Source organism: Pelodiscus sinensis, chromosome 14, assembly GCF_049634645.1.
Source record: "Pelodiscus sinensis isolate JC-2024 chromosome 14, ASM4963464v1, whole genome shotgun sequence".
Taxonomy (NCBI): domain Eukaryota; kingdom Metazoa; phylum Chordata; order Testudines; family Trionychidae; genus Pelodiscus; species Pelodiscus sinensis.
In genome coordinates this window covers 26,826,028-26,844,988 of record NC_134724.1, presented here as the reverse complement: position 1 = coordinate 26,844,988, position 18,961 = coordinate 26,826,028, and the positions used below count along the sequence as shown (strand labels likewise).

Below are 18,961 nucleotides of genomic sequence, written 5' to 3'. Positions count from 1 at the left end.
AACTGATTTTTCATTTCAACCTGAGATAACATCCCCTCCCTTCCCAATCCCACAGACCAACCAACCCTCTCTTCCCACCACGGTAAAAGAATGTTAAGGTTGCAAAAATTAAGTACACAAAAGTTGGGAAATGTCTGAATTAAAGTTGCCCATGCAAAGTTAATTTGACCTTTTTCTGCATTATGATCGTCTTTGGTTATATAGTAACATGCTATTTTTTCACAGGAACCCAAAACCTCTGGGATTTTTCTATTTATATCTTTTCAGGCATTAACTTTTGGGGTCGAATCATGCAGTGTGGGGTTTTCAAAGACACTAATGGCAGTGATATGCCTCACTCCCAATAATTTTCACAGTCATTTGTGCCTTTGAAAAGCTACCTAGTAATGGTCATCTTTATCTGACTTAGTGCAGAATACCCATGACCTCTCTATTCACATTTGTACATGATACAAGTCAGAGTTTCACACAATCTGAGTATTCAATGCATGTGGTAAATTAACAGAGGGCTAATTCCTTTTGAAAGTTAAATCTTTAACTCTCAAGATTTTTCTTCATTTATATCAATATAATGGTTTTATCTGCTGAAGAGTGGTGTGATTTGAAATCATGACTCCAGACTAGCTCCCTGGGTTTAGTTAATTATTACAACTGCAACCTCAGGAATTTCCATGTACTCCTTGTGGTGTCAGTGAATAAAGAGATGGAAAGGCCTTCTGGCCACTACACCCCTACTGGACATTCAGGAAAGAAAATGGGTGTTACTGATAAGGAGTAAGTCCTGCTACTGGGGTTAGAAAGAGCATCCTTCATACTATGAGGGCAGAGGACTGGACTTGATGACCTCTGGAGGTCCTTTCCAGTTCTAGTAGTCTGTGATCAACAAGCTGGGATTGTTTAACTGAAATAAAAGTCTTTAGTTGTTTGGAAAGCAAGAGAGAACTGTTAAGGCATGGACTAAACATGTGGAGTACCAGGAGTTAAACTGCTCAACAGCAGCAATCAGGGAACGTAAAGGACAGTGGCATTTGCATTTGTGAATGCATTCTTTTCTGTTTTATCAAGGACTGTAATTTTCTGACTACCAGCTCAAACTCACAAAAATTAATTAGGATTCTAAGTAGATTGTAGACCGAGTCAATTGGAATGGGTTGGAATTTTTACATGTTGATTACAGTTATTTTCCTTAGGGAGGAAAAAAGGAATAAGGGGTCTGATTCTGATTCCACAGTGGTTTTATACTGCTGTAACTTAACAGACTTCTATGTTAGTTTCCTCTCTATATTTTTGTTAGTCTCTTAGGGTACGTCTACACCAGCAGGGCTAAAGCTGAATTAAGATACGCAACATCAGCCATGTCAATTGCGTATCTTAAGTCTAAGTAGCATCATTTGGCTTTTGAAGGTGTCTACACAGCAGGAAGCCAAAGGAAGAACTCTTCCTTTGATTTCCCTTACTGCTCATGAAATGAGGGTTACTATGAGTTGGAATAAAATGTCCTCATGCTTGACATTATTTCAAAATAAAGGCTTGTAGTGTAGACTTGCACTGTTATTTCGGAATAATGTTGCTGTGTAGATGTACTCTAAGGGGCCACTGGGCTACTCATTGACTTCTGTGAAGTTAACCATGATTCAGACCAGTGTAAAGGAAGAATTAGGCTGATGTCTACTGCAGAAATGACAATTATTTGTGTTATTAACACTTCAGGCAGATGAATGAATGTAGAGGTGTGATATAGGTTTTTTAAAGAAGAGAATTCAACCTCATGAAGTTACTGACTTGGCTGCTTACTGAGGAAGTTTTAGCATGGAAAAAAACCCAGATAATTCATTTTTGGGTTTGTATCCTGTTATCCATGGGCACTGGGTGAAAGCATAGCTGGAGAAGGCAAGCCTCAGCCCCTCCCCTTTTTCCTGAGACCCTGCCCACTCCCAGGAGATCCTTCCTGGCCACATGGAGAGCCAGGGCTATTGCTTCACCGCTCCATCCCTTCCTGGTGGCTGCGGGGAGTCATGCTGCCGTGCTGCAGTCCCAGTCTTTCCTGGTGGCTGGGCTACTGAGCTGGGCTGCCACATCATGGTCCTAGCCTTCACCAGCGATGGCCCTTAGCCTTAGACAGTCGGGTGGGTAGGCAGTTTTGGCTACATTACCCTGCCTAAATTACCGACTGCCCATCCTTTTACCCTAAAGGTTAAGAAAACTAGGGATTCTGATTTTCTGGCAGATACTATTTACTGCAAAACTATCCTTAAACTAGTTGCTTCTGCACCTCCTTCCCGCGCTTCTTGAGGCAATTCGCAATCTTACAAAACATAAGAAACTCAACTTAAGCCACTAAAATTCTGATATATTCAGGCCCATTGAAGCCTTGTGTTCTTTTCCTAGTAATTTAAGTTGGTGAGGAATGGGGATGTGAACCTATAAACAATCTACTTTAGTGATTATGTGGTTATATAAAGGATTAGTATTTGCTATTATAACATTTGTTATATTTTCATATTTTCTTAATTTACTAAATTATTAATGTTTTTCACATACATTTACCAAACATATCTGTTAACATCAAATAATAAGGTAATACCAGATGAGGCTAGACTAGACTAGAACTATAGTAAAAACATAAAACCTTGCCTGAAATAAATATTTTTCTTTCAGTTATACTTTCTAAACTAACCAGGAGGTTCAATTTACTTTTCAGAATCTTTAATTGCCTTTAAAATATAACAGTTAAGTACATCATATACTGTGACATACAGCGATCCTGCTAAGAAATAGATAGATACTGATATACTCCTTACTAGACTCAAACAGGTAATGCACTGTACTAAGTGGTCCTATACTCTCACTGATGTAATTGCCAGAAAAATGCTGCACCCAGAAAGCATTTTTTTCCCCAGGAAAAAAGTTAGCATGCTGGCAGATTGGGATTTCCTATGCCTTACCACCATTCCAAGAATGCCATTTTCTATAACAAAAAACAGGACTATATAGCACTTTAAAGACTAACAAGTGCTACATAGTCCTGTTTTTGTTTCAGCTACACCAGACTAACACAGCTACATTTCTATCATATTCTATAAGATGTTCTTCTTAGCAGGATGTCTGATATAGTCCTAAGTAGGTAAGTTCAGGCTTTATTATTGTGTCAAAGTTACTTATACATTTGGGTAATACCCAAATATCTGCATTTTACAAACTAAAAGATTCTGGCTGAATCTAGGATTACAGGAGGGAAGGTGTAAAGGCAGTGAAAAACTAGGCACAGGTGAGACACCAAAGGAAATTAATAAGCAGCAGGTTTAAAACATAAGGAAGTATTTCTTCACACAACACACAACCCATGAAACTCCTCACCAGAGGATGTTGTGAAGACCAGGAATTTAACAGGATTAAAAAAAAACCTAGATAAATGGAGGAAAGGTGCACAAATGGCTATTAGCCAGGATGGGTAGGTACGGTGTTCCTAGCCTGTTTGTCAGAAGCTCGGAATGGGTGACAGGGAATAGATCACTGGATGATTAATTGTTCTGTTTATTTCCTCTGTTGGATATGGCATTGGCCACTATCAGAAGACAGGACACAGGGTTAGACAGACCTTTGGTCTGACTTAGAATGGCCATTCTTATGTTCCTACAACATAGCCAAAGTTTAACCCCTAATCTTACTATATATTTTAGAAATGTGTCTGTTTGTTTGTCCATCCATCTGTGAGTCCATTTGTCCAAGAACTGCTCCTACATTGTAAGAGCACCAGATTGGGTATGCAGCTTACTTTTATCCTAACTTAAAGCAAGGTCAGGTTTGGTTGTGTCAGTACAATGAGATGCACCTAGAATTCAAATGTTTCTCATAAAATGGAAAGGGAGGGGTCTGGTAGGAGAGAGTTATAGTGTAGAATGATCACAGAGACAGCAAGGGACCAGAGATGGATAACAGGACAGCTATCACTCCATTGGGATAAGAGAGGGCCAGAGTGGATTAAGGGGCAGCTATCTGCTTGTCGGGGGGGCTCGCCCCTGTCTTGGGGTTGCCACCCCCATCCGGGGCCTAATTCGGCCCGTCTGGGCCTACCCCTCAAAGTATAATACCCCTTTCTTAGGGGAAATACGGCCCACTGGCCTAGTTCCCAAGTACGATGCCCCTCCTTTAGGGGAAAGATGGCCCACTGGCCTAGTCCACAGTTCAGTGCCCCCGTGTTAGGGGAAATACGGCCTCCCGGCCTAGTCCACAGTTTGTAGGCCCAGAGGCCTAGTCCACAGTCCAGTGTTTGTTACCCCGGTCCCCACTTGCCAGGGCCTTGGGCAGCAGGGGTAGGGGGGCCCGGGCCCTCCCTCTCCATCGGGCCCCGACCCAGGGCCCTAGTAGTGGCGGGCAGTTCCCACCACTGGCTCGGCGGGGGCTCCTCCCCGCAACGCCCCGAGCTCTCAGGGGCTTCTACAGCTCCCTGCCCTGGGTCGCTTCCTACCCCCTGCTCGCAGCCTGCCGCGGTCCCACCTGTTGACGTCAGTCAACGGGCTGTAGTGGTCCTCCCCCTGGCAGCCGCAGAGTTGGCGGAGTCCGGTCCGGTGCTCGGGTCGCGGGGGGTCGGTCGGCAGCTCCGGCGTTGGGGCCGAGCCCGGCGGAGGCCCGGCAGCAGCCCGCTCAGCTCCCTGGGCGACTCACTCTCTGGCCAGTGGTTGCTAGCTCCAGCTCGGGTCACAGTCTGCCCCTTATGAGCAGGCCAGCAGCCTTTTGTACCTTGGCTCCCTTTGGAGCATGCCCGGTAGGGCTGCGTGGGTGGGGCCTTCTCCGCCCCGGGCCCCAGGTGGTTTCCCTGAGCTTGAGTGCGGGGCGGGGCCACCCCGTCACACTGCTATATATTTGTGAGTGTGTCTGTCCCCCAGCCAGAGGGCATACACCGCCTCCACCTGCCCCCGGCTGTGCCTACTGCAGGTGCATTGGCCATGGACAGGAATGTCTCACTTGGCCCAAAGCTCTGTGGTGACAGAGGGCTGGAGTTGTCTTCTCTCCCCAGGGCAGCCTGCATACTGAACACCTCATTCCTAGCTTCACCCCAGACAAATGATATAATTGAAGAAAAATAAAGCCTATTTGAGTTAAGGATCCAAGCAACATCCAATAAATCTTCTCGTTTATTATATATTTGAGAGAGTTTGACCATCTCTGTGTGACTCTGTCTGTTTCTCTGTTCAAGAACTCCTAAACTGTAAGAGCTACAACAACCAAATTCAGTATATGGCTTCCTCTTATCATAACAAGCATATAGCAAGGTCAGGGGCTGGGTGTGCCAGGAACCTGGGTTGTGCCTGGAATGGCATTGTTTCTCATAAAACCATACAGAAAAGAGACAGATAGGTGAAAGGGGCTGGCTGGAGGTGCAGTATCCCACTCCAGGACTGCCCCAACCCTGAGCCTCGCCCCCCCCCCCCAAACCCTTTAGAGGGGTGGGGAGAGCTGATTCATATGGGAGCAAGGAGAAACTGCAGTTAGCTATTTCTCTCACTCTAGCTGGGGCGCGCAGGGCCTGCTGGAGCTGCAGCAGCTATGGAGAGGTGCTTCTCACCTGGCACCATGCTGCTGCCATGAGAGAGGTCTGGGGTTTGTCCTCTCTCCTCAGCCTGCACACTTGACTTCTCATCCCAAGCCCCAGCTAAGAGCTATGATTTAAATGAAGAAAAACAAAAAAAATAATTCAGTTAAGGACCTAAGTAACACTGGGTAAATCTTCTAGCATTAAACTATAAATAAACCTTTGAATACTAAACACAATGAGACATCTTTTATTAGCACAATGCAAACTAAAGCCAAGAAATTCTTTTATCTTTCTCTCTGAAGAGTGTGAAGCAGATGGCAATAGCTTAGGAAAAATTAAAATGTAGACAAAGTTTATGACCATGGACAGATTTTTTGAACTTGATTTGCAATGAAAGGAAGTTCTGAAATTAGGTAATGAGCAGTTCTAGTCAATGGGGCCTTTTCAAAACAGTGTAACACTTTTTTCTCTGGTAGGGTTTGATTTGTTGTTTATTTATTAAAATACTTTTATTCTTATGCATTAGTCTAATGCTTGCCACCCTATCCAAACACAAAGATTAAAATTCAAACAAATAGAACACTGGATATTAGAAATATGATATGCTTTCCATATGCATCATATTAATGAATGAGGTGAGACAAATACATATAAAAAATCTGTGTTGAGAGCCTAAATGTAGTGCATAGTAATATTTTCAAAGCATCCCAAACGGCATACGTGGATTCTTTTCTTCACACATTAAAATCCATTCCCTTATCAGCTGCTGAAAATATCTGGTCCATTATTGAAATGTTACTACCTAAATTAGGGCAACCATTTCTACATTTAAGTGTTCCAGTTGGCATGGAGAACAGTTGCTTAAGTGCTCATTTAGATTGGATAACTTAGCTTTAGTACTTCAACTTTGAATTTGATCTCTTTAGCTCTTTGTGACAAAATATACATAGGGTGAGTCTTCCCCATGAGCCTGTGTGAAGACAGTTTCACATGAGCTGCCAGGGAGTTCCCTGTAGAAGTGTATGATAATATATTTTCCTTGTCAAGATCAAGTTTTTCGGGCATTATCACTTGGCCTCCTTTTGATCCTTTATTACTTATGTTGAGTGGATTCTTGTTCAGCAAATGAATTAAATACAAATTTTTTCAATGGCAAAAGCAGTGGTCTGGAATCTAACTGCTTTTGACTTGCAATGAAAGTTAGGTACCTACCTGCCATCTGTGTTACTGAAAATCTACCGCTAAATGTCATTACATGAAGTCTCTTTCTGCTGTGCATTGCACAGGAAAACAAATGTTTAGAAGAAAATTAAGAAGAATTTATAATCACAACGGCTGTAATTATTTTAATTAATTTGTCTCAGCTCAATAAACAAAACAGATCAGTTTGCTACTGGGTTTGTCTTTGGACTGACTCCCTTCTTTATGTGAGGGAGTCATAACATAACCAAGATTTCAATATTTATGTAGTCAGTCCCACCAATGATTTGCTAATTAATGCCTTATAGAAATGTGTGATGTATACAGTGAATATTTACAGATCAAATAATCTCACTCAATAGCATAATGTCACAAAGTTTTCCAAAAATCTGTTGCACGTCTATACTCACAAATAAAATTTTTCATCCCATACTGGATTCAAGTTGCCAAAGATAGTTTTAGTTCTCCGTTTGGTTTTGCCAACCTGTACAGTAACGTAAGGATCACTTGAGCCTGTTTTATCCTTTGCTTGTAAACCTTGAGCACAAACCACTGCAAGAAAAATGAAGCAAACAGGTTTTACCACACAGCATTCGTTACGTAGAACCACATGCAACAGTGCCTAAAAAAAGGGGAAAAAATCATTATATGGAGTCGTGAAAATAAAGGATAACAGGAAATCAAGGAGAGGGCTGGAGAGAATATCATTTCAACTTCAGTTATCTGGGGACTTGATGCAAAAATTACTGGGTGTGTTCCATGACCTCTGTTATGCAGAAGGTTAAACCAGATGATTTGTAATAACCCCCTTTGGTCATAAAATCTATAAATCTAGCTAATGTGCAATAAGAGAGAGTTACTCACCCTGTGCAGTAACGTCTGTTCTTCGAGATGTGTGTCCCTGTGGGTGCTCCACTCGAGGTGCTGGGTCCATCCCGGCACCGCAAAATGGAGAAACTTCCACAGCAGTAGCCCTGCCGGCCCACGCATGCGCTTCTGTTGCCTCGCGCCATTACAGCTGAGCGCGGGCCGGCTCGTCAGTTTCCTCCCAACCGGAAGTATCTGAAAGAGATAAACAGAAGCTCCGAAGCAGGGAGGAGGGTGGGTTGTGGAGCACCCACGGGGACACACATCTCGAAGAACAGACGTTACTGCACAGGGTGAGTAACTCTCTCTTTTTTGTCGAGTAGTGTCCCCGAGGGTGCTCCACTCAAGGTGAATACAGAGCAGTGGTCAAGCACTATCGGCGTGCTTCGGACTTATGATCTCTGTGCTGTGGCCAAGACTTCTTGCGCCACCGCTGAATCATTCCTCAATATTTTCGCAAGAGCATAATGCTTGGCAAAGGTGAGCGAAGATGACCAGGTTGCTGCACAGCCTATGTCCTGTAAGGGTACCCCTCTAAGGTACGCAGTAGATGCGGCCATGCCTCTGGTGGAATGAGCGCGAGGTTGTCCTGGTAAGGGTTTGTGTCGTAGGGCATAACAACGTGAGATACAGGAGGTGATCAAATTGGAAATACGTTGTGTGGAGAGCTGTTGACCCTTGGAGCGCTCCGCCGTAGCTATAAAAAGATGCCGAGACTTTCTGAAGGCGCATGTTCTATGCAGGTAGAAGGTCAGTGCTCGTCTAACATCGAGGGTATGTAAACGTGAGTCTTCTGGCGAGGAATGAGGTTTCGGATAGAATGTTGGCAGAATTATGGGCTCGTTTTACATGGAAGGGAGAATTTATCTTCCGAAGGAAGGGAGGATGAACGCGAAGCAGAACCCCTTGTTCAGAAAATAAAGTATATGGTGGATCAGCTGAAAAGCCTGCCAACTCACTAACCCAACGTGCTGACGTGATTGCCAGAAGGAATGACACTTTCATTGTGAGCATGCGCAGGTCGCAAGTTGCTAATGGTTCAAAGGGGGGACGAGTTAGTGAGTCCAGTACCAAAGATAAGTCCCACAGCTCTGGAGGGATTGTGAAGGCCGGATATAGGTTATCAAGTCCCTTTAGGAACCTTTTAACTAACGGGTGAGCAAATAGCGAATGTCCGTTGATGTGCGGGTGGAAGGCCAAGATTGCTGCCAAGTGCACTTTCAACAAAGCATTTGCTAAGCCCTCCGTCTTCAGATGGAAGATGTAATCCAAAGTATGCTGCACCGGTAAAGAAAGAGGGTCAAAGTCCCTTTCCAGACACCACGCTTGGAACCGGTGCCATTTGTAGGTGTAGGCCTTGCGAGTGCTATGGCGTCTGCTATTCATAAGTACATGTTTCACTTCCTGAGAGCAAGTCATTTCCGGTGGCTGAAACCAGTTAGGAGCCATGCCGTAAGATGCATGCGATCGATGCTCAGATGCAGCATCGAACCGTGCCGCTGAGACAGTAAGTTGGGCATCAGTGGAAGTCGTTGTGGCTGAGCGACTGACATTCTGGACAATTGTGTCAGCCAAGTCTGCCGAGGCCAATAGGGTGCTATGAAAATCACTGTTGCACCCTCCGTCGCTATCTTCTCCAGTGCCCTCAGAATGAGAGGAAGAGGCGGAAACGCATAGAGAACTTGGTGAGATCCCCAATTGAGCAGAAGAGCGTCCCCCAGGGAATTCTTGCCGGTACCTGCCCGTGAGCAGTAATGATGACACTTCTTGTTGTGACGAGTGGCAAAGAGGTCTATACTCGGGAACCCCCAGAGACGGAAGAGACCGTGAGCCACCTCGTTGTGTAACTCCCACTCGTGCTGAGGAAGGAAGTGTCTGCTCAGGGTATCGGCGATGATATTGTCTTTGCCTGGGAGGTACGATGCGATAAGGATTATATTGTGGTGGATCGCCCAGTTCCACAGTCGTATCGCCTCCGCGCACAGGGATCGTGAACGGGCCCCGCCTTGTCTGTTGATATAGTACAATGTGCATATATTGTGGAGTGCACGACCTCGGATCCTCTGAAGGAAGTGCCTGCATGCATTGGATACAGCTCGGAGCTCGAGGAGATTTATGTGTAGAAGTGACTCCTGTGCCGATCAGAGTCCCTGAACTCGATGTTGCTGCAGATGTGTGCCCCAACTGATCAGAGAAGCATCCGTTGTGATCTGCACTGTGGGTCTTCGTGCGTGGAAAGGGACTCCTGATAACAAATTTTGAGGGTTGTCCCACCATATTAGTGAAGTCCTGACATGTCCGGGAATGGACACTGTCTTGCTCACAGCGTGTACCCCTGGTGTGTAGACTTTGAACAGCCAATGCTGGAGACTGCATAGATGAAGTCTCGCATGCGCCACCACATATGTGGTGGCAGCCATATGTCCAAGCAGTTTCAGGTAAGTCAGTATGCTGGATCTGGGAGCAATTGAAACCGTATGTACCAAGTCCCGAATCATCTGGAATCTTGTTGCAGGCAAGTATACTCTCGCACTCAGTGCATCGAGTCTCGCGCCGATAAACTCCAAGTCCTGACTTGGTGCCAAGGACGATTTGCCAAAATTGATTATGAGGCCCAGAGCCTCGAATACGGCTGTGGTGGTGGTCACTGCCCACGTAGCCTCTTCGCGAGTCGGGGTCTTTAATAGGCAATCGTCGAGATACGGGAAAATCGCGATATTGAGGCATCGGAGGTAGGCAGCTACCACTGCCAGGGTTTTGGAAAACACCCGTGGTGCTGCTGACAGACCGAAAGGTAACACTCGGTATTGGTAGTGTTCCGTGCCCACTATGAAACGAAGGAATCGCCTGTGGGCTGGGTGAATGGCTATGTGGAAATAGGCGTCCTGTAAGTCGAGGGACACAAACCAATCCCCTTTGTGGAGAGCCGGGATGATAGAAGCTAAAGTGACCATTTTGAATTTTTGTTTTCTCAGGTAGTGGTTGAGTCGATGCAGGTCCAGGATAGGCCTCCAACCCCCTGACTTCTTCTGGGTGAGGAAGTATGTGGAATAGAAACCTCTCCCCCGAAATTGAATGGGTACCCTCTCCACGGCTCCTATAGTAAGTAGTCGGGACACCTCTTGCTGTAGCAGAGTCTCGTGAGAGGGGTCCCTGAAAAGGGACGGGGAGGGCGGGAAGTGGGGGGGAATGGAGTTGAAAGGGATGGCATATCCTGAAACAACTATGTCGTTGACCCATCGATCGGTGGAAATCAGAGACCAGCGATGTTGATAAGGCCTCAGCCGATGATGGAATAAGGCTACCTGATTGTGTGACGCTCCCGACAAAGGAGTTGCACGCAGTCCCTCGACTGACCCATCAAACTTGTTGCCGGCCCTGCTGCTGACCGGAAGTCTTGCCAGGTTGTTGCCTTCACTTTTGCTGGCGTTGTCTTGGTCTCTGTTGTTCATATGGCTTGGGGCGGAATGTTGCGTAAGAGAAGGATCCCTGTTTGTTGTAGGGCATATACCTCTTACGTTTATACGGAGGCGTATACATGCCAAGCGTTCTAAGAGTCGTACGGGAGTCCTTGCCAGAGTGGAACACCTGATCAGGGGACTGGGCGAAGAGAGACTGACAAGCGAAAGGTAAGTCTTCCACTTTGCTTAATAACTCCCTCGGAGCAGCTGCTTGGTGCAGCCACAACCCGCGACGCATAACTACCGCAGTAGCTGTGACTCTAGCTGCTGCATCAGCCGTGTCTAGGGCGATCTGAAGCGCTGTTCTGGCTGTTGTGTAGCCCTCTTGTATTACCGCCCTCAAGATCTGGCGTTTTGAGTCTGGTAGGTGCTCTAGAAGAGGGACTAATTTGGAGTAGTTATCGAAGTCGTGATTGGCAAGAGGGGCCGCATAATTGCACATCCGGAGAACTGAAGTGGCAGAAGAATACATTTTTCTACCTAAAATGTCCAGGCGTTTAGCCTCTTTATCACTTGCCGTATTTTTATTTTGGGTCGTCTTTGATCTTTGCTGGGCGGCGTCCATAACAAGGGAATTGGGCTGGGGATGCGTAAACAAAAAGTCCATCCCTTTTTGATTTATCAAGTATTTCTTGTCCGCCCTCTTGTTAGTCGGTAAAGAAGTGGCGGGGGTCTGCCATATATCATTTGCGATTTCCAGGATAGCCTCATCGAAGGGCAGAGCCAGTTTTGATTTTTGTGAGGACTGCAAGTTCTTCAGCAAGGGATGTTGCTTTTGCTGTACGTCCGTAATCTGGATACCCTGAGATTGTGCCACTCTGGCAAAGAGCTCCTGAAACTGTTCGTGATCTTCCGTGGGGGATAGTTCACCAGGAAAGACAGCATCATCCAGAGATAACTGGTTGGCCGAAGAGTCAGGGGTCTGTGGTTCCCTATTTGGAGTGTAGTTGTTTTCATACGTGTCCTGAGTAGTAACTGGCATCGTGCCCACCACAGGCACTGATGGAATTGCCGGCAAAGGCACACGAGGTGGAGACGCTGGGCGTGTGGTTTGCGGAGATAGTGATCGTGGATATTGCGTGTTATGAGGACACCAACGGTCATCATAATGACGGTCACATCTCCGACCGTGAGTCGGGGATCGTCTAGGAGTGTAGGCTCCTCACATCGACGTGAATATCTCGAACGTCCCGAAGACCTCGGTGATATAGATCTGTCAGAAAAACGAGATGGTGAACAAGAATAATAGGAATAACGTCGTTGATCGTGGTAGCGATAGTGATGGTACGACGGTGATCGCTGCAGTGATCTATGATATCGGTCTCTAGTGGAGACATAACGAGAAGCACGATGGTTTTCAGAGCAGATTGAAGCTGGTGACCAAGGTCCCGGAGAGAACCGTGCTCTTTCAGGTGTGAGTGAAGGGGTCCGCACGCACCTTGGCTTGAAGGGCACCTCATTCGGTACCGAACAATCTGCAGGAGAAGACGGTGCCGTTTGAAGTGGTGTAGTCCCGGTTGCATGGCTGCCCTGGGGTTGAATCAGCGGTGCCGTGGGAGTTAACAGCTGTGCCGGTGCCGGAGGAGGCTGCGGTGCAGAGTGCTGCACGGTGCCGCTGGCCGCCTGCGGTGTCTGAGTCGGCGCCGTTGCTTGCGGCACCGCAGGGAGCAAGGTCTCATCAGCTGGCACCGTGGGCACGGGTGCTGGTGGAATTGTCATTGACTGCGCATGCGCAGTATCAGCCGGTGCCGGGGCCGCCATTGCTGCTTGTGGCCCGACCGTTGGAGCCTTTGCCAGTGCCGAGTCTGCCCGCGGTCCCTTACAGGGAGCCCACATCGGGTCTTTTGATCCAACCAAAGTCAGAGCTGAGGCACTGCGGCTCTTGCCTGGCTTCTCTGTTGGGTGCCTCGGCAAAGAGCCAGAGGTACGCGGTCTGTCCCGTACGTTCCTGGGCTGTGGCCCAGCACTGTGGGGGTCCTTCTCAGGTGAACGGGACAAGTGAACTCCCGAGGTAGTGGGAGAAGACGTGGTCGCATCGGACTGGAGGGCTTTATTGAATAAAATCACCCTCAGCCTCATTTCTCTATCGCGCTGAGCGCGGGCTGTCAGTTTCATGCAGTGAGGGCACTTCATAGGGATGTGCCCGTCCCCTAGGCATTTAACGCAGCGCGAATGCCCATCTGAGTCTGGCATGGCCTCCTGGCACTGGGAACATTTCTTGAAACCAGGCATTTTGTCTTTTATTTCCTTTTCTCTCTCTTTTTTTTTTTTAAAAAAAGGCTACAACAAAAAAATAAACTAGGACGGAAACAAGGAACTTGAGACTAATTAACTAACTAAGTAAAAACTACTAAGAACTATTAATACTATCCTAACTATAAACTGCCAAGTGGCAAACAAATTTCTAAATGAAACTCCCTTTTCTCCTCAGGCCAGAGAGGGAGCGCGTCCTAGGTCCGTCTGCGGCCGCGGACGGTTGAAGGAAACTGACGAGCCGGCCCGCGCTCAGCTGTAACGGCACGAGGCAACAGGAGCGCATGCGCGGGCCGGCAGGGCTACTGCTGTGGAAGTTTCTCCATTTTGCAGCGCCGGGACGGACCCAGCACCTCGAGTGGAGCACCCTCGGGGACACTACTCGATGAAGAATTTAAAGATTAACTGCAGTGTTTATCTACTATACAGTATGTATGACACAAATCAAGTATTTTCAGCAACATTGAGCACTAAGATTCCCTTCTAAAGCTGTATTTCAAAGCACTATAAGTAGCATAATGTCTAACCCAGTTCAAGTTTATGATTCCCTTTACAGTAAGAAAGACTTTCAAAATCTAAAAAAATATTTTTGTTTGCACTGGCAGAATGTTTGTCATGAATTTTGGAACTAAACCTGGATATCCTTAACGAGCCCTTCACTGTATTGTTTCTCCATGGCATACTTGGGACTAAAGCAGTTTAACTGTAAATATTTTCACAATACTATATAGCATACTCAGCCAGTTAAAAGCCTGCAGTAACAATGGAGAGACTGGATTCAAGACAATTAACTATCACTAATTGTATGTATGTTGTTGCCATATTAGTCCCAGGATATTACAAAGACAAGGTGGGTGAGGAAATACCTTTTGTTAATAGAAGAGGCAAGTTTCAAACTACACAGAAGTATTCTGCTTCTGTACAGTTCAAAAGCTTCTCTCTTTCACCAACTGAAGTTGGTCCTGTAAAAGAGATTCTGTCACCCACTCTGTCTCTCCATTAGCCATGTAAACATTTTTCAGAGTTTATGATGGCTTATGTAGATACACTCTAGTAACAATAAATATATATCACTTGCTTTTTCCATCATAATTTATAACACTGGAAATCACCAACCAAGATAACAGCAGCAGAGAACTTGTCATGGCTGGTAAGATCAGCAGAGATTTATTATTTTTAACTTCTTATTTAAAACATCTTGATGGGATCATTCAGTTAACATTTCCTGCTGTCAATCACATGGGATAATGAAGCTCACCGTGTACTCAAAAAGGTGACTATATAAAAATGGCACTTTCTGAGCCAGCAGTTCTGCTCCCTGTGTATGTTAAGAGTCAAATCTGCTGACTTTAATGAAAAAGTAAGTTTTCATTACTGTTTGCACCTGTCAGCCCTGCAGAACACCGCATCTCTAGGGATTCAACTGGATTGGTTTCTGCCTGGCACTTCCTGGTTAACAGAAGGAGCCTTTTTCAAAGTCACAAACAGCAAGTGAACCCCAGTGTCCAATCGTGGAACCATATAACACTAGAATTGGAAGGGATCTTGAGAGGTCATCAGGTCCAGTCCCCGGCCCTCACGGCAGGACCAAGCACCGTCTAGACCATCCCTGATAGATATAAATGATTGTAGGCGAAGTTACATGCCAGGCTACCTTTTGTATCTGTGGAAAATCTCCCCTGGAATGAACTAAATTCCATTGGAAGGTCACCTGTGTAAAACACCTTGGTCCTCAGTTACACCTGTGCAATCCCACTGAATGCAAGAGACAGGTACAACTGAAGGTATAAATTAAGGATATTGGAGCTACATAACAGTAATGGAGAGGAGGATTTGGACTTTGTTTCTGGTGATGATTTGGGCATCACGAAAGATTGCCCTGGAGTCTTAAATCAGGTTCCTTAGGGTTGTTTAGGGCTGGGAAAATAGCAAACATTCATCTTCTTACATGCAAATTGACTATATTTGAAGTGTGAATAAGGGAGGCATAATAAATGTAAGTTTACACAATGTGCCATTTCACAAAGTGATTTTGCAGAGTAGAACCATACTTTAAAGGGCAAATACTGAGCTTTCAAGGGCTTTTGCTCTAACATGGACAGAGACCAATCGGTGAAAAATCCAGAGCAGGCATGATGCACAGCTTACTCAAGGTGCTGCTCTACTGCTGATGATGATCAGAAATCACAGAGAAGATTCTTAAATACTTGGCCACACCCATAACAAGTGGACATCCAGCTAACTAAAATCATGCCAGTCCATGGATGTTGCCAGACCAGAAAGAGTCAGTCTAGAAAGGTTCAACCTATATAGGAGAAGACTATGGAAGGGAGAGAGGACAGTGCCAGGTTGTTGAATCTGTGAAAGAGGTGTCCAGAGCTCTGTGGCTCAGGATTAAAGCTAAATAATTTCCTTGCAAGGAGGTATACACGGACTTACACTATAGTAACATTGTGAATAATGAAACACAACCTCACAAGTGAGGGTATATGTTTGCCCTTCTTCCTCCAAATGATTAGTACTATCTAAGTCTGCCCTCTGCACTTTGCAGGAGGGGAAAGGTGGCTTTGTTGTTAATGTGCAGGGTCTGGAACTCAAGAGACCTGGATTCTATTTCCAAACCAATTAATCTATTTTTGCTTCAGTCTCTCTCACCTTGTAGGGGTTCTAGGGCTCACTCCACTAATGTGTTATGCTTCTTGGGATCCTGAAATAGAAGGTGCTCTACAAATGTAAAGCATTGTTATAGGTTTGAATGGTGTCTCGCACAATGGGGCACAGATCCAGGAGTGGAATTCTAGGTGTCACCACAAACAACAGCTAAGAACCCATTATTCTCATGATACAGTTATTGTTGTCGCACTTCCAGAGACATTTAATTTGTATATGTAAATATTGGTATATTGAATGTGAAAACCACAGCACAATGCACACAGCACTGTGTTGCATTTCCACCTCCCTAGCAAGAAGCAAAAAATAGGTTTGTTCTCCTTTTCTCTTCTGACTCAGCGAACCTCCTCCTGCATTTCTGCCTAGCTCCTACTTTCTCCTCCCAGCCTAGACCATTTAACCTCAGTCTCCCAGCCCACCTCACCATTCTCCTGGCTGCCTTCAACCACCCTCCCTCCTCCCCCCCACACAGAGGAGTCTGATTTACAGCCCACTGAAGTCAGAATCTTTCCATTGATTGCAAAGGGCTCTAGATCAGATCCCAGGTCAGGACATGTCCTGTCCTTTCTAGGCTGATAGGACTAGAGTTTTGCTGACTTCAGGCAGGTCTCTGAGGCTCCATTCACACATCCATAGGAGTTTTGTTGCTGACATCAGTGAGAACAGGATCAAGCCCTTAATGGTTGAACTAGGCTTATACCATCTGGTGCAGTGATTTGTGAATCTATCATGTCATTCCACATAGTGGGTAAAGTATGATTGGATTTGCGTATTTTCTCAGTAATGCACAAGATAATTTCATCTCTGTATGCTGGCTGTGCAGTTCCATTTAATTCACAAGCATAAACAGTAATAAGAGTATTCCTGTGTCTCACAGCACTACATATGTATGCAAGTCTTTTCTTCTGATGAAGAAATACAATATGTGACCATAATACTATTGAAGTAGCAGCGGTTGGCAAGTTGATCAATTGGTAAAAAATTATAAATATAAATAGAAAAATAATTTTATACACCCATTTCACTAGCACATGCATCAATGTTTAATAGAAAGCAAACCTTGTGTGTTATTTTATTGTATTTACAAGTGGGTGGTGAAAGCTGGCAGGCATTTTAAAGCTTATCTTCTGATCCCCTATGACAGTACATTGAAATCATGACGAGGAAGGTAATGCATAATTCACTTTTAAGATCAGAATATGGATTATTTTAATGAAATTAAAGCTAAATTAAATTAATGTGGAATCTAATCAAATTCAAAGATACTTAATGTTTCACATCACTAGCTTTTAATTCTTTAGACTTGTAGTTAAGTTGTTATTTCATGCACAAATATCATATACAAGGAGGTCAGTTTGTGAAACTAACTGAACTTTTTATTATACTTAAATATCCTATGCTGATATCTGAATTCAGAAACTAAAATATATAAGTAATAAATTCCTGGTTCCTGAGCTTTAACAGAAGCTCAAGCTGGGAATCTGTGTGAACAGCTGGCCAAATTCAAAGGTTAAGAACAGTTAACAGCAGTTTTGAGCAGATGTGCTAGATGGATATCACTTAAGTGGAACACAATCTTACTCAAGCAAGAAAAATGGATGGGGGAAACATGTACCAAAGGGGATAAAATTGTTGGCTTCTTAGCATTTCTGCCATTAAAAACCATTTAAGGATTTCATCAACTATAACCCTTGCAATTGATCAATATTAGCAAAATCTCAAGCACAGAAAGAGCTGGTAGGAGGCAGAACAGATAAAAAAAGAACAGTTGGTTATCTTTGCATACTAAAATAAGAGGAGTTATTTATATCGAGAAGGAAATATACATTTATTTTACTGACATTTTCTACATAGAGTGCAATATTTTTCCTATTATTCAACCTTCCTGTTGATATGCTATTGAACCAACCATTTATAGATATCTCAGACATAAAATTCAACATGGAATTTCATCTGAGATTCTATAAACACGAACTTATAGCAATAGGCTATATTTATATAATGTAAATTTCTGTATATTGCCTGTCAAAAGCCACAGCAACTTGTGTCACAGTTCCATCTCCCCATCAGAAGCAAGATATCTAAAAAGTTTCTTTCCACTTATTTTCTGGCTTAGAATACTACTACCGGTGTTTCCACCTAGCTCCTACTTTGTCCTCCCACCCTGAACCACTCAACTTCAGTCTCTTCCCAGCCCACATCAGCACTCTCCTGATTGCCTTTAACCACCCTCACCTTCCCTCCAGCCTCTGGGCCTGATTCACAGGCCTTTAAGTCATCAAAGAGCTAGTTTCAGCTAGAAAATATTTCAATATGAAATTTTGCAGGAAGAATAACCTCACCTGTGATGGTTATTTTTGCAGACCACTTGGACGTCCCATCAAGAACACTCTGTTTTGCTGCCTTTGTGTATTGTACAAAATCTTCTTTGGAAATCTGGAACATTTCCTGGATCACTTCAAATACCTCTGGCCTATTTCTCTCCCTAATCTTCATTCTTTCCTTCATAGCAGTAATAATATTCTGGGTCTTATCTTCTGCACCATGTTTAGAACTCTTCTCTGCAGCTCCTGAGTATAAAAAAATTGAAGTGATTAATGTATTCATCATGTTTGGTTTTCAAGTCTAGAATCCCTAAGCAACATTAGGTACAACTCTTCCAAACATTGCAAACTAGAAGCCAAGGTGCCATCACACAAGAGAAATCGGAGGTGGGATCTGCTGTGCCATCCACTTTGGTATAATTCTCTATACTGAAGGTTAAGATTGTAATTTTACTTGACGTGACACTGAAAAGTAGAGTATTCCATATTTTGCAATTAGGTGATGAATGAGTTGTAAATGGCCATTATAAATGAGAAGGAATGTATTTCAAATTACTGTGTGGGACATTGTCCGGCTGTATTAGCGTTTGCAGGATCTTTACTTCTGTCACAAATGAGTTAAATTTCATGATAGAAATGTAGCCGTGTTA

General features: G+C 44.5%; 1 protein-coding gene across 2 annotated transcripts in view; it reads right to left on the bottom strand.

Annotated features, from left to right (window-relative positions):
- The window catches only part of UNC13C (unc-13 homolog C), a 437,647-nt gene that overhangs the window by 276,977 nt on the left and 141,709 nt on the right, over positions 1–18,961 (bottom strand). For both annotated transcript variants that reach the window (XM_075897272.1, XM_075897271.1), the window contains 2 exons: positions 18,330–18,557; positions 7,147–7,288 (listed from right to left, as the gene is read on the bottom strand). In XM_075897272.1, coding sequence (XP_075753387.1) covers positions 7,147–7,288; positions 18,330–18,557 — 370 coding nt within the window. The remainder of the gene's footprint in view (positions 1–7,146; positions 7,289–18,329; positions 18,558–18,961) is intronic.